We start from the raw sequence: 16,035 nt of genomic DNA on the forward strand, positions 1-16,035 counted from the left end.
AGCATCCCATGAAAGCTATTTTATCTTCACTAAGTTCCCTAGGTCATCTGGACTCTGCTGTCTTGTCTTCCAGCCAGTTCCTTGTGCACTTTCCAGTCAGCAGGTGGGTCACACAATGGGATGGTGATCAGTCCCATCCCAGCGGGTAGATCATGCTGTGGGGTGGTACTGGTCTCCCCCTCCCTCTCTCTCCCTTCCCTCCCCCCCCCCTTTGCTGGTCTCTACTTCCACTGCTTTTGCTCCTTCATTGATTCCTCTGCTTGCCTCCCTTTCTCTCAGTCTCTCTATTTTCCCTTCCTCCTCTCCCTCCTTTCTCTCCCTTCCCTGTCAGTCCTTTCTTTATCTTTCCTTCAGGTTTGCCCCACAGAAGCCTCCCTCATTCCCATTGCCTTTTCTATCTCTATCCTCTCTACCCCGCTTTCCTTTTTCTTTCCCGCCAAAGCCTCTCCCTTTTCAAACCCCTTCTCCTCTTCTCTCCGCCTCTTCCTCTTTTCTTCCGGGCGCGCCGCCTTCTGGGGCTCTGGCAGAGCTCCAGCGTCGGTCGCTGCCCTAAGTCTAACCACCTGCAACTTCGCCGGCAGCGCCGATCAGCTGGAGCCGAGCAAGCAGATCCCGGGGCGTTAATCGGAGCTCCGGCCGCGCCCCAACTCCAGCTGACTCCTCCCAAGGCCCGTGTGTTGCTGCCGGCGACTGCGGAAGCCGGTGGAGCTCCAGCTGAGTTTCACAGCCAGCGCCGATCCGCTGGAACCGGGCGAGTCGATCCCGCTCAGCTCATCCCACAGCAACTTGTATATTTTAATTTCAGCTCTTACATTCCCAAAAGCTGGTGAGTACTAGGTATTACGGAAACTGAAGCCCAACAAATCTGGAAGACAGATTGAGAAAGATTACTATGGAGATAGTAAAAATCAACATCTGGTATACCCTGTATATCCTTTGATGAGCGGAAATAGGCTCGCTAGAATCTATAATGCTGTACTAATTGCAGAAACCTAAATATTTATTATTACCCTTATGCCCATAAACATTATGGAATGTATGGCATTTTGCTTAAATAAGTTTCATATACTTTAATTATTCAAGGACAACTCCCCTGCCTCTTGGTTCCAATAAAGGATTAAGAGAGTCTTTTAATGCTGGTCTCATGTTTCTGGATTTGTAATCCAGTGATGGTTTACTTATCCCCATTGCTGCAAATGTGTAACTGGAGATTAAAAATTTATTATAAACTTTGTTTTTGTGTAAGTTTATTTTGTGCTGCTTTATTGATTTAATGCTGCATTTATTGTTTCCACTGCCTTTTTTTAATGTTTCTAATATTTTATTGTTGATCTGTATTTATATAAGAGGACTTATTTATATAATGAGGGCTTTATCCTAAAAGGTAATGTTAAATATTTTAATTAATTGAATCAATATAATGGGAACAATTGAATATTCTGAAAATAAATTGACTATGATAGTGAAGACAAAGAAGTCTGGATAGTGCACATGGCAGTACCTGGAGAAGGTACTGCAAATAGAAGTAGGACTGTGGCAAAACAAAGCAAAGATAGTATCAACAATAATAGGTGTTTGGGTGCAATCCCAAACATCTGGAGCAGACTTGAACACCAGCATTAACAAAATCACCATTAGTTAATTGCAAAAGAGCTTTACTTGGAACAGCTCACTTCCTGTGATATATTTCATAACATCAAACAATACCTCCCTATCCCTGGTCCTTGAGAAGGATTCAATAGGTGATAAAAATGCCAAATGCAGTCTAAACTGCAGCCTTGGTACTACAGTGGTTTAAAGCACCCTGTTATTAACACAGCTGCCTGCAATTTACTGCTGGTTCGAATCTCTCCAAGGCTCAAGGTTGACTCAGCCTTCCATCCTTTCTAAGGTAGGTTAAATGAGGACCCAGTTTGTGGGGGCAATAAGCTGACTTTGTATAAATATACAAAAGGATGAAGGCTATTGCTTAATGCATTGTAAGCCGCCCTGAGTCTCCGGAGAAGGGCGGCATATAAATCAAATTAAAAATAAAAAATAAAAATAAACATCTGGCTGACTACAACAAACCATAATATTGATATAAGCATACCTGACATGAAAAACCAAGAACCCTTGCTGAAGAAGACAGTCAAGAAAAGCTCTTGAAATCAGCAAAGGTGAAGGTTAAATATAGAAAAGAAATGAAAACCAATTTGTTAATGGGAAGAACAAGCCAATGTATGGTCAATATTTGAAGGTTGAGGAGGAAAAGCTGATATAAAATCCACATGGAGTTGGTTAAAATTGAGTATTAAATAAAGAAACTGAAGGCTTTGCCAATTAGTTGTATGAAGGTCAAAATTCAACATATAACAAACAACAGCAAATGTCATCTTTGTAGTAAAAAGGATGAAACAATTGACTGATCTGTGGCTGCAGCAAAATTGCACAGACTGACTGCAAGCAGTGTTATGATTAAGTTGCCAGAATTATTCATTGAAAACTTGGCCAGAGGTTTGGAATTGGATGTAGTAAAAATTACTGGGAACAAGTTAAGAAAGTTTTTGAAAATAAGCCGGTTAAGCTCTAATGGGACTTTAAGATCCAAACAGAGAGGCACTTGGTTCATAACGTGTCTGATATAACAGACTTGAAAAGAAATGAATCTGATTTATTGATGTTTCTATTCTGGTAATGCTAAGATTGAGAGGAAAAAAACAATTGGAAAAACTTACAAAATATTGGGACTTGTGGATTGAAGTTGACACTTACGGAAAAAGAAATTCATTGTTACACCATGCTTAGCACCAGCGGGGCAATTCCTAAAAGATTTCCTTGATATTTGGAAATTCCGAATTCATCAGCCCTGAACATCATAATATGAAAAAAAAAAAACCACCGTGTTTGGGACTGCCTATATTCTTAGATGCTACTTAATAATTCTTAGTTCCTTGGTTAGTTTTTCAGTAGTCTTAGACTCTGAATCTAGCTTTAGATTACCCACATGTAATATATACTCTATTAGGCATTTAGCTGTCTATTGCCACAGTTTTCAATCTGATGCAGGCAACAAAAGGACTGATTATAAATGATCATAAATAACCCTATGGTGAAATCCAAGTTCAGCAGACTGCAGAATGCAACCGGTTTTGAAAAGTTATAACATAACATAAACTACAGACTAAAATTTAATTGTTATTTTTGATGTGAATATTTTGTACTGTTTTTAGTGTGATGCTAGTTGCCCAAGTTGAACCTAGTTTCCTTGATTGATTAATTTATAAATGAATAAATACAACTTCAAAACTCAGAACGTCGTTCATCTGTAGTTTTATTTATTAAAATAAATAAATAAGAATTAACTAATAAAATTCTTAATTTTTTCAAAGATTTCAGCACATGGAAATGGAGTTGTTTATAGGTTCAAGGTTTATAGGTTGATCTGTTGTAACTGTTGCATATGTTTATTTGCTAAAAACAATCTTCCTTTTAGGTGTCTGAGAATTATATCACCTGTACTCCAGCAATGTTAACTAATGCTTTGTATATGTAATAGTAGTGAGAGACCTAGTAATTATTGATAAAGTCCAAAATCTGGAATATGGAATTCCCAGTTCACAATAATCTGGGATAATGACAATATATGTTAATCAATAATTCTCTTTAAAAGTAAGATCATTGGGGTTTTGCTACCAAGTTCACTCAAATCGGCACTCTCCTTAAGGTTCCTTGCTTATTCAATCTGTTTTCATCTTGGTAAGGCAAATGGTTAAGCTAAATGCTTTCCAGGTTGGAGTTCTAGGAAAAATACATATTTTATTGCAAAGTAAAGAACACTGAAATACATTTTTCTAATTGGTAAGAAAATAGTACCCTATGTTTAACTAGCACAAAAAGCTAAAAATGAAAAAGTTTCTTCTTTTTTAATAGTTTTCCAGACTTGTGCACAGAAATGTGTTACTTCAAAAGTGCTTCCTAAATTGGTACCCTTCAGATGCCCTTCTGTAGCAAAGTGATTAGGCATGAGTCCAATCCCTACTGTATGTTGAATTTTCCATTTTTCTCTCTTTCCTTTCCTTTGGGAGATAGGTAATATGTTCAGAGTTCACAGTTTCTGCCAATGCTAACACTTCGTTTTCTTGACAGATGTCACTTAACTTGGTTGATGCAGATTTCTTTTTGGAAGAGAATACATTCAAGCAATATTGTACAGAATTTCTCCAATATTCACAAAGAATTGGGGATGATTGGCAATGGAGAAGCATAAAGGTATGGGCAAACTTCAAGTCTTAAGCCATTTATAACAAAGACTTCCTAAGAGTAGTTGTTACCAAGTTACGATTTATTGTACAATAGAACCTCTGGTCATGACCATAATTCATTCCATAATTTTGGTCACAAACCGATTCAAATGGTCGTGACTCAAACCTAAGTTTGGAAATTTGTCGCTTACAAAAAAATGGCGCGGAAGGGGAAATCGGCTGCGGAAAAAAAATGTGAATTTTTTGGTCGGAACCCGATTTGGTCATGACCAGAGGTTCTAGTGTACTTTGATATTTATGCTAAGATAAAAGATCCAAATTTATGTAATTTGATTTCTGAAAGCTTTTCTTCCAAGAATTATAAACAATAAGATATCTATCTTAAGTTTAGTTCTTACTTGGCCTTTGGTTCTTTTTTAAAGCACTGTTTTTTCCTTAAAACTTTAATGTGGTATTTAATTTTAATTATTAAATACAAGTATTAGAATACTTTCAACAAAATATAACAAAACAAAATAAAATAGACATTGAGAATTGGATATTCTTTGTTCTGTCCCCCTTCCCCACACAGGCAAACACACAACCAGGCACGCCTGCCAAGATTTTATTAAGCAATCAGACTAGAAACCGTTGCAGATAAGAGTTTTGGCAGTAAACTGCAAAATGCCTGCCAAGTCAGTTTTCACTCACAGTAAGCAAGAGAGAGTTTATCCTCAGTCCGGTTCAGTAGCAAAAAGTAATCCATGAAGCAAGAGTTAGCCAAGGTCCAATCCAAATATGCACAAGCCAGATTTCAGGTAACGCGATGTGACTCTCAGGTTTTTAACTTTGACCCTCACAAAGCCTGAAGAGCAATCACACCCACTTTTATTCCTTGTGGGGTGTGGCTCAGTGACTCAGCTCAATCTCTGGCCCTCCCACGCCTCTTTCGTTGCTGCGCACGCTTCTCCCTTCGACGCTGCCTGGGATCAAGCCAGGATTCATCATCTTGTTGTTGTTCCGATATGCTTTCCTCCTGGCATATCCCAGGCTGTTCCTCTTGGCCTTCGGATGGAACCTGAGGCATTGCCAGAGAGGAGGGTCCTGGAGAGGGAGGCCTTATCAGTTCCTCCCGATCACCTTCTGAGTCCTCTTCCTCTGTTAGGACAGGCTCGGGAGTCGGGGTCACAACATTCTTTTCCTTTATAAATATTTTTAACTTGCTTTTGAAAAGAAGCTGAAAATTACAAAAATAACCAGTGTAAACACTTTCCTCTTAGGTTTTTTACAACAGCATTTTTTATTATAGCAATTAACTGGAAACAATTTTATCCCTTAGATTCTCTTCCAATTAACAAAAGCTTCCTTTCCTTTTTATCTGGAGAAGTAATTTTTTTTAGAAAAACAAACAAAAATCTACAGGGATGAACCAACAATTAAATTATCATAGGACACCTAAAAATCTAAATAAAAGCAAAAAAAAAAAAAAAAAAGAATTTAAAAGTATTTAAGTATAGATGTAGAAACTAATTAATTAGTTCAATTTATATGCCGCCTTTCTCCAGAGACTCAGGGCGGCTTACGTAGAGAAGAATATTTTGTGTTTACAAATCACTAAGGACAGCCCTTTATCCAAATGCTGTATTTTTCCCCACCAGCCACCCCTTTCCACAGATATTTTGTTCAGATTGTACTTGCTTCTATTGGCTTTTCAGCTACAGATTTGTCTTGCACATGTGTCTGGATTCCCACAATGTCAAATCCATCCATTCAGTACAGAAGTGTCCAGCAATCCTCAATTTTGAGGATTCTACCATTGCCTAACACTTCTTCCTGTTATATATTTTTTTACAAACATCTGATGGGCCTGCTCTCCGGTATTTTAATTGGATATGAAGCTGCTAGATGTCTAATCTAACAGTTGAGTTGGTACGGACAAGAAAAATAAAATCTTTGCACCTAGACCATTTATATTATGCCATGTCCATCAGGGCATCTCATCCTGCCACAAATGTATATTAAAGTAAATTTACATGTATTTATGCTTAGCACAAAGTTCAAATGAGATTTATTTCATACAGCGTGATTTTGCTTTTAACTTTAAATATATAAATTCAAGAATTGCCAATTTGTGAGACTGAATGCAATGTTTAGTAGGGAACATTATAGCAAGATACTGAATATGAAGTTTGTTTTTCCTACCCAATAAGCCTATGTTCTTGTACTACTTAGATTTCATTTGCAACTATAGTCTTTATGGCATGTACAGTCATAGTTCGTTCCAGCAAAAGTACATTCTGAATTTGGCTCATTAGGTTTTAGTGGGAATATAAATATAAGATGCCAGTAAAAGCAACTAAGGACAAGGTAATTTTCTTGAAAAGAATTGGTTTTGTGTTCAAATGTATACTGACAAAAGTACATATATTTATTTTAGGTGAAATCTTGATGAAAGAAATGTTAAAATAGCCGATGACACTGCGATAGATAGATGGATGGATGGATGGACAGACAGACATGGATAATGTGGCTTAGAAGAAATAATTAATATGCTGAAAAGAGACATATATTGATTTAAAATTAAAGCAAATGAAATAAACTCTTGTCAGAAATGATATATTATCCAAAGAGTTAAATTTATAGTTACATTTGCAGACTTATCAAGTAATTTAATGGTACATTAATGGGGTTTGAACAGAGATTGTTTTGAATAGAATCCTTTTAGATCAGCTGTTGCACATATGCTTTTTGTGTGTGTTGCTCTAAAATAAAACTTAATGAAACAGCTAATAAAACTCCCAATTTGTTTGTGCTTTCTTTGAGAAATGAGCTGTTAATATGCAGCTACTGTTTATTACCAAGCATGCATTTTAGTTGTCTTTCAGTAGATGTTACCAGGAATCCCATAACGTCTTTTTAAAAAATACCCATGTCAAGAACATGTTTAATTTTCTTAAATGAGCTAACGTGTAAGAAATTTATAACCAGGTTTGGCTAATGGTATCCAGAGCAGTTGTTTTTTGCAGGATTTTTGCAGGATAATTTTTTTTTTTCATTTTGTGGTATAGTGGTAGATGATAAATCACATTTTCTGAAGGTTTTGTGCAAGCATAAACCAGGCATAGAAGCGGTTCTTTGGAACTATACCTCATATTGCATGTTGATAGCTAGAAGAGACTTAATAGGAGAAATGTGATTCTTGGGAGTTAACTATTATCTGAAAAACTGCAGTAAGCAGATTTCCCACCCACCCCTCTCTATTTCACACTACAGTTGAATTGGTATAATGCAGGAATTATTGGATCCCAATATCCAGAATCTCCTATCAGTATGGACAGTGCTGAAGAATGCTGGGATTTATAATTCACTAACATCTGGGGATTGTTCATCCTTGAATGCTCACTAATAACATTACTGTAGAGTCTTTGGAATTGACGATTGCATATGGATTTTGAGAAATGTATCAGGAACATATTGGGAAACATTATATAGGAAAGTGATTAAAATAGCAAATAAATGTATCTAGAGCAGAAATTCTTGAGTCTCATCAATCTTTAAAAAAATTTCTCCTCTGTTACAAGAGAAGTTTTTCCATTTTAGCCAGTGTTAAAATCCAATTTTTTAATATCAAAATTAATAGCAACACAAAACCCGAGTGAAGAACAATAGTGTGTATCTCTGATACAAAGCAGAAATGGACAACCCAGAATATCCCCAGATTATTGTGTTGAATTAAATTCTACAACCTTCTGTTGTTTAATTCTCAGTAATATGTTTTCAGCTGTGGTATGTTTTCACTCCCCAAAATGGAATCTCGACATATTTCTTGTGGTCCTTGGAGAACAAACAAAATATAATGTGGTTTCTAATTGTTGGAAACAACCCTCTCTACCTTTATACAAAGCTACACAGCAGTAATATAAACAGCAGTAGATAGGTAGACTATGTGCTTCAGATTTTCAATTCCTACCAATCTTCTCTACCATGATCTATCCCTAATCTGTTTTGTGAAATTGTCCAACAGTGTACTTATCAGTGTAATTGAGTCCATCTACCTTCCTGCTTTCAGCGTCCATTTATTTCCTTCCATCTTTCTCAGCATTAGAGCCTTTTTCAAAGACCTGATTCGTTGCATAATATGTTTGAAGTAGAATATTTTGATAGGTAGCTAGGTATAGACATATCACATCATTTGAATATTTTTTTCAAGGCTTTCATGGATGCTCTATCAAGTGCTAGTTTTCTTGGCTGCTTGTTTCGTTACGGTTGATAGTTGATCCTAAAAGGCAGAAGCTATCCACCATTTTGATACCTTCATTGTCAAATCTAGGACTGGTTGTTGCAATTGCTATCATTAGGTTGGTTATCTTTATATTTAATTTTAGTCCTATTTATTCACTATGCTCTTTGACTTGTAGTACCAAGGCTTTTGGATCCTTTGCGTTTTTGACTGTCGGTAGGCTCATCAGCACAGTGCAGATTATTAATATTTTCCCCCATTTTTCTTAGCACTTTCCACAGCTTCATGTGATCAACACAATTGAAGGCTTTTCAATGAAGCACATACTTACTTTTTTTTGCTATTCTTTAGTTCTTTCAAATATCCAGCATCAGCTATGATATTTATTTATTTATTTATTTATTTATTTATTTATTTATTTATTTATTTATTTATTTATTTTCTTAGATTTCTATGCCGCCCTTCTCCCGTAGGACTCGGGGATAAAAAACATATAGCAATAAATAGAACTAAAAACATCCAGATGTAAAAACCCCAACAACTAAAATCTCATAACAGATCAGGGAATTTGCTGAAAAAGCCATGTCTTCAGTTCGGTGCGGAAAGTGCGGAGGTCGGGGGCCGTCCGAAGCCCGGTGGGTAATTCATTCCAGAGGGTCGGTGCGGCCACCGAGAACGCCTTCATCATGGGGGCCACCAGCCGACATTGTCTGGCCGATGGCACCTGGAGGAGGGCAGTCCAATGTGACCGCACTGGGCTGTGGGAGGCCGGTAGGAGGTGGTCCTGCAAGTACCCCGGGCCCATGCCATGTAGGGCTTTATAGGTCAAGACCAGCACCTTGAAGCGGATCTGAAGGGCCACCGGTAACCAGTGCAGCTCGCGCAGGAGAGGTGTTACACGGGAGTAATGGAAGGCTTCCATAACAACCTGCGCAGCCGCCTTCTGGACCAGTTGAAGCCTGCGGGTGCACCCCAAGGGCAGCCCCATGTAGAGGGCATTGCAGTAATCCAGCCGAGAAATAATGGGAGTGTGACTGACTGTACAAAGTGCATCCCATATCTCATGTTCCCTGCTTTTCTAAAGCTAACCTGAACATCTGGCATCTCTTTTCCCATATAGGACTATAATCTGCGTCGGATGATCCTTATTTTGCTAGCATGTGAAATTAAAGGTATTAAGCAGGGGTGAAATAGAGCAGGTTCTGACATGTTCTGGAGAACCGGTAGTGAAAATTTTGAGTAGTTTGAATAACCGGCAAATACCACCTCTGGCTGGCCCCAGAGTGGGGTGGGAATGGAGATTTTGCAGTATCCTTCCCCTGCCACGCCCACCAAGCCACAGCCACAGAACCAGTAGTAAAAAAAATTGGATTTCACCACTGGTATTAAGGATACTAACTTCCTATAGCCTTCTAACTTGGTAAGGCTTGAAGTTTACCTAACCTCATCTCTACTTAGAAGTAGAGAATATCTTCTAAGGTATATTGAATACTTAGGCATTTCTACTGTATAGTGTTTCAGTATACTCCTTTTATTTTCCTTTGTTCTCCACTGAATTGGCTACTATCTGTCCATTGGCATCCTTTAGCATATCAATTTGAGATTAGAACATTCTTCTGACTTAAAAGATCGCTTGTAAGACATCCCTTGCTTTCCATTTCTGTTTCCATCTTCAGTGTCTTTACAGATATTGTTATAATACTGCTTACTGTCACTTCTAACAGCTCTCTGAAACTCCTTGTTAAGTTCCCTTCTGATATGTTTGTCTTTTTTGACTTTGGCTTTCTTCTTTACTTTGCCATTTCCACTGTTTGTTCCGCCATCCAGTTTGCTTTCCTCACTTTCTTCATTTTTGGCAGTCTTTTTTCATGTTCTTCCTTAACAACTTCTTTTAAATTCTTTACATAATTCCTCCAGTTTTCTATTAATGAGAAACAGAAGTTCAAGTGGATCCTGATATGCTCCTTGAAAATAGTGGCTACATTGATAGTTTTCAACTTACGCCCACAGTTGAGGCTAGAATTTCAATTGCTGCCATACGGTTGTAAAATGAGAAATCATGGGATTACATCGTTTAGCGACTGCAATCTTGGCAATCCAGGTTGCTGTCATTAAGTGAAATTTGCCAGTTGTTAGCCAAATACCCAACCTAGTCTAAACCATTTTGGTTTTGGACTCTTCTAGGTCCAAGCTTCAACTCCCCCTACCTGCCTATCTCCCCTCATCTTTGCCCTGTTAGTTATCCTAGACCAGGGTCTTCAACCTTGGTAACTTTAAGACTTGTGGACTTCAGCTCCCAGAATTCTTCAGCCAGCAAAGCTTTGCTGGCTGAGGAATTCTGGGAGCTGAAGTCCACAAGTCTTAAAGTCCACAAGTCTTAAAGTTACCAAGGTTGAAGACCCCTGTCCTAGACCCTGCCCTGTAGCAAGCAGCCTCAGAACCAAGCAGATCTGGGGCTGCTTGCCATGCTCTGTAAGCCCGAGCTGAATCCCAGTCAACCTCACTATCTAGCACTCGGCTGCCTCAGCTGACCTTCATTGTCTTCTTGTTTCAGCTGCTGATGAGGCATGCCTGGCCTGGCTGCTAATGATACGGGGCTGACATTGTGCAGTGAAAAAAAAAAAAAGCAGATGGAGCTTAAAGGGGCCTCAGCATTCCATTGGGGTAGTTTTGCTCTGAGAAAAGCCTTGGTAGTACAGTGGTCTAAGGCACCCTGTTATTAAGCTGGTTATTAAGACTAGATGCCTGCAATTACTGCAGGTTCGAATCTCGCCAAGGGTCAAGGTTGACTCAGCCTTCCATCCTTTCAAAGGTAGGTGAAATGAGGACCCAGATTGTGGGGGCAATAAACTGACTTTGTATAAATAGACAAAAGAATGAAGGCTATTGCTTAGCACATTGTAAGCCGCCCTGAGTCTCCGGAGAAGGGTGGCATATAAATCAAATTAAAAAAAAAAAAAGGGTGGGGGTGGGGAAAGGCATGAAATATCCCTTTCTTGAGCTGTAATGTGCCAATGTTCTAGATATTACTTATGTAATATGACATATTCAGGTTTTATGCTGTGAATTTATTTGATTTATAAAATTTCAATCCATTTTTCAGTAGTAAATAACAAATTCCAAAGTGAGGATAATTAAAAACCATTAACAGTATCTTTTAAGCAGTTGAAACTTCTAAAAATAAAATATTTAAAACCAGCTTAAAAACAAGACCAGAAGGCACAATAGCACAAAGATAAACTATACCCAGGTGATCATTATGACCCTGGGGAAATTCCACTACTAGGGTACTTGAATCAAGAATAAAGACCCCTTTCTGGGGTCACAACACACAGTAGCAAATTGCTGGAAAATATGACATTCCCAGTAGGCAGTTGACAGACAGTTACATAAGGACACACACACCTATAGGTATCTAGGTTCATATCCTATAAGGCTACTGTGAATTTGGCTTGATAGCAAATTGGAAATAAGCACTTACACTAACACATAAACACTAACACTTTTAAAATAGATTAAAAACATGTTAGTGGCGCTCCCCTTCAACGAACATGTAAAAGTTAACCAGCATTCGGGATAAAATAGATTGTTATGGAATCTTTCAGCTTAATTGGCTTGGAATTATCCAGTTTTGTTCCTGAATATGACCCCATAGATACAAGTGGGGTAGTACAGTGTCTCTAACTTCCAATATACAGATTCAGTTCACAGGGATATTATGGTCAACAGTATCAAAAGCTGCCAACGAATCAAAGAGAATAAAAAAGCTGTAATCTCTCTTCTTTTTTGTAAAGATTAACCATCAGTGATTGACCAAACCAAAGGTGATTTGGTCTTATAGCAGGTTTGATCCTGGACGAGTCACCTAAACTGAGATGTATCTAGATAAATTCTAGCTGATAAGAGTATTTGAAGCTGCTAAGCACCATATTGAGACATTTATAATGCTTAAAGTCCAAGAAACCTTCACATTTGGAAAATTAAGTTAGCAGTTTTAATTATACTTTTTCAGTCTTATAGAGCTCTTTAGTACATTTCTGGGTCTATGTACTTTAATGTTTAATTTTAGAAAGTGCTATTTCACATTCTCCTGTTTTACAGATGGTAATTTTTTTGTCCCATTTTCAGTGGCATATGGGAAGAATCCTTCATGCTTCTTGTCAAGTGCTTTTACTGAATGTCTGTTGAATCCTTGTGCCTTTTTTGTCACAATTTACAGGTTTACCATCTGCACTTAACTGAAAAATGGGTCAGCATGTATGATTTAATAAAAATACTACCTTGTTTTGTTTTGACTGTTTTGAAATTCTTATTCAATATGGTATTAACTAGATATTTTTATTTATGAATATTTACCCTTGTGTTTTATTTTCTCTGTGTCACATAGAATATGATACATTTTGTAAGGCAAAAGACAAAATCATATCATGATACATTTTGTAAGGCAAATACTGCTTTGAAAAAGGAAAAAAATCCTCTTTACATAATGCTTTAAATTGTAATATTTTACAAATAATTATGCCCCCCTCCGGGAGAATCAAACTCAAAATATGTTCTTAGAAAATTCCAATTCTTTTTGAAAATGTTTCATTTGAAAATTTTGTTTCTAGTTAGCTAACTAATAATTGTTTTAACTAGTGAAATTTAGTATTTTTATTCGTCTATTGAAAGATCAGATTCTACTGCATATTATGAAAATATCTGTATGCAGAACACTGAATTTTTCTTAGATTCAATCCTCATATATTACCTATTACCTATGTAAAATGTAACACTAAATTTATAATGGTTGGTTGTATTTGATGAACTGGTTTTAAAATGACAATGAATTAATATTTGATAGTAATACGATATTACTAAGATTGCTTAGGAAAAAAGTGAAAAGATTCCTCCAATAAGAAAATTGAAAAAAAAAAGATCAGTTTTAAGATTATCAATTAACTGAAGTAGTACAAGAAAAAAAAAGGCAAAGTGAAATTAGAATAATGGATTGATTTTTCTAGTATTGTGAAAGTAAGTGGATAGAATCAATAGAACAGAGGTAGCAATCCTATGCATACATGAGACTGAATGTCATTAAATTAAAGGGGCCTTATATCTGAATAAATTTGAATAGAAAATGTGGGTAGGAGTAGGTATAGTAATTCTAAATTTTTATATACTGTGTTAAGGATATTGAGCAATAACACTTGACAAATCACCCTGGAAAAAGCCAATGACAAACCACTTATACATTATTGCCAAGAAAATGACATATATGTATCCATGTAATATCTTGGAGACAAGCTCAACTTCACAGAATTTTGATTACTCAAGGACTTAAGTATCTAATTATGGGATGCTTTTGTATCAGTTTGCTTATTACATAATTTATTTAAAATCCTTTAAAGTGATTTTAAGTTGTAGAATTCCTTCTCCAAAACAAAAACATTCAAATGTTGCTTTTCTTTCAACTCTAAACATAGGACTCTACTGATGGCTACATGATTAAAACACATTTTCAGCTGAAAAACAAAAGTAGCTCTTCAGGCAGAGTGGATATAGTAAATGATGAACCAACATTTCTGTCTGTTGAGGTATGTAACATTTATGCTTTTGATCAAACGTAAGATATTTTAATACTATCATTTAAATCAATAAATTTAGAAATGTGAGAATTCATTGAATGTGTTATTAGGTAGATTATAAACTTAATTGAAATAATTACAGAATAGTTTAGGCTGTTGTTCATATATAGTGTCAAGCTTGCTTGTTAACCATGTTTTTGATTATAAGATCAAATGTTTCATTATGTATCAAATATATATAGAATGGAATGGAATAGAATTCTTTATTGGCCAATGTGATTGGACAGACAAGGAATTTGTCTCTGGTGCATAAGTTCTCAGTGTACATACTGTATAAGCAACAAGTGATAAATCTTGATCATAATCATAAAATACAATCATCATAACTCATAAGATACAGCACTCAGTGATAGTCATAGGATACTAAATAATCAATCAACCTAAATCATAATAGGATACTAAATAAAAGCAATCAACATAAATCATGAGATATAAACAACAAAGTTATAGTCATAAGCTAAGGAAATAGATAATAAGAAAAATGTAATGATGAGAAGGATAATAGGTAATTCAGCCCTACTAGGTGGTTTCACATCCTAGGGAATAGACAGTGTTGTGGGAATTAATTGTTTAGCAAAGTGATAGCATGGGGAAAAACTGTCTTTGTGTCTGGTTGTTTTGGCATGCAATGCCCTGTAGCATTATCTTGAGGGAAGAAGTTGAAACAGTTTATGTCCAGGAAGTGAGGGGGTCTATAGATATTTTCACAGCCCTCTTTCTGACTCATGCAGTACCCTCATACAGGTCCTCTCTGGAAGGCAGGGGGTTTGCAGTTATTTTTTGTCCAATCCTAACTATCTGTTGAAGTCTATCTCTATCTTGTTTGGTTGCTATGCCAAACCAGACAATTATAGAGATGCAATAATACCTTTGTAGAACTGTATCAGTAGCTCCTTGGGCAGTCTGAGCTTTCTGAGTTGGTGCAGAAAGAACATTCTTTGTTGTGCTTTTTGATAATGTTTTTGATGTTAGATGTTCCTTTTTAAGTTCTGAGACATTATAGAATCTAGAAACTTGAAGGTTTCTACTGTTGATACTGTGTTGTCTATTATTATAAGAAGTGGTAGAATAGGAGGGCTTCTCCTAAAATCTACTATCATCTCTATAGCTTTGAATGTGTTCAGTTCAAAATTGTCTGGCTGCACCAAAGGACCAGTTGTTCAACTTCCCTTCTATATGGAATTTCGTCGTGGTCTTGAATGAAACCAATTGTGTTTGTATCATCTGCAAACTTCAGTACTTTAACAAAGGGATCCTTTGAGATGCAGTTGTTGGTATATATAGAGAAGAGTAATGGACAGAGCACATAGCCCTGAGGGGCACCTGTGCTAATTGTACAGGTATCTGATGTGATTTTGCCTATCTTCACCTGCTGCTTCCTATCTGTTATGATCCACTTACAAGTGTGTCAGGCACAGCTAGCTTTGGTGAGAAAGATATCTGGAATGTTGGTATTAAATGCTGAGCTGAAGTCTGCAAAAAGGACTCTTGCATAGGTCCTTGGCGATTCAAGATGTTGTAAGATGTAGTGCAGTGCTATATTAACAGCATCATCTGCCAATCTATTTGCTTGGTAGGCAAATTGCAAGGAGTCTAACAGCAGATCTGGACTGGTTTTCAGGTGGGCCAGCACTAGCCTTTCAAAGGTTTTCATAATTACTGATCTGTAGTTGTTCAGCTCCTTGATGGAGGGTTTCTTAGGCACTGGGGTGATAGTAGAATGTTTGAAGCAAGAAGGTACATAACACATCTCTAGTGATTTATTAAAAATGCAGGTGAAGATGGGGGCCAATTGGTCAGCACAAACTTTCAATCAAGAAGGAGTTACCTTGAATGGGCCTGGTGCTTTTTCAGGCTTTTGTCTGTGAAATAGACCTTGGACATTTTTTTTTCTGTGTTCAGCAGTGATGGGGGTCTCAGAAAGATGGAATCAGTTGTAGGAGAC

The 16,035-nt window shown here is 36.9% G+C and overlaps 1 protein-coding gene across 3 annotated transcripts in view; it reads left to right on the plus strand.

Annotated features, from left to right (window-relative positions):
* Positions 1-209: 209 nt before the first annotated feature.
* Positions 210-16,035, plus strand: part of ATG10 (autophagy related 10) — a 129,243-nt gene continuing 113,417 nt past the window's right edge. Inside the window, exons 1-3 of one of the 3 annotated variants that reach the window (XM_034441222.3) lie at positions 210-826; positions 4,129-4,251; positions 13,929-14,039. In XM_034441222.3, the coding sequence (XP_034297113.1) occupies positions 4,129-4,251; positions 13,929-14,039 (234 nt within the window). In that variant the 5' untranslated portion in view covers positions 210-826. The remainder of the gene's footprint in view (positions 827-4,128; positions 4,252-13,928; positions 14,040-16,035) is intronic. The other 2 variants (XM_087885858.1, XM_034441223.3) reach the window with 2 other exon arrangements.

The sequence above is a fragment of the Pantherophis guttatus genome, chromosome 2 (assembly GCF_059756535.1).
Source record: "Pantherophis guttatus breed Tessera chromosome 2, ASM5975653v1, whole genome shotgun sequence".
Classification (NCBI taxonomy): domain Eukaryota; kingdom Metazoa; phylum Chordata; class Lepidosauria; order Squamata; family Colubridae; genus Pantherophis; species Pantherophis guttatus.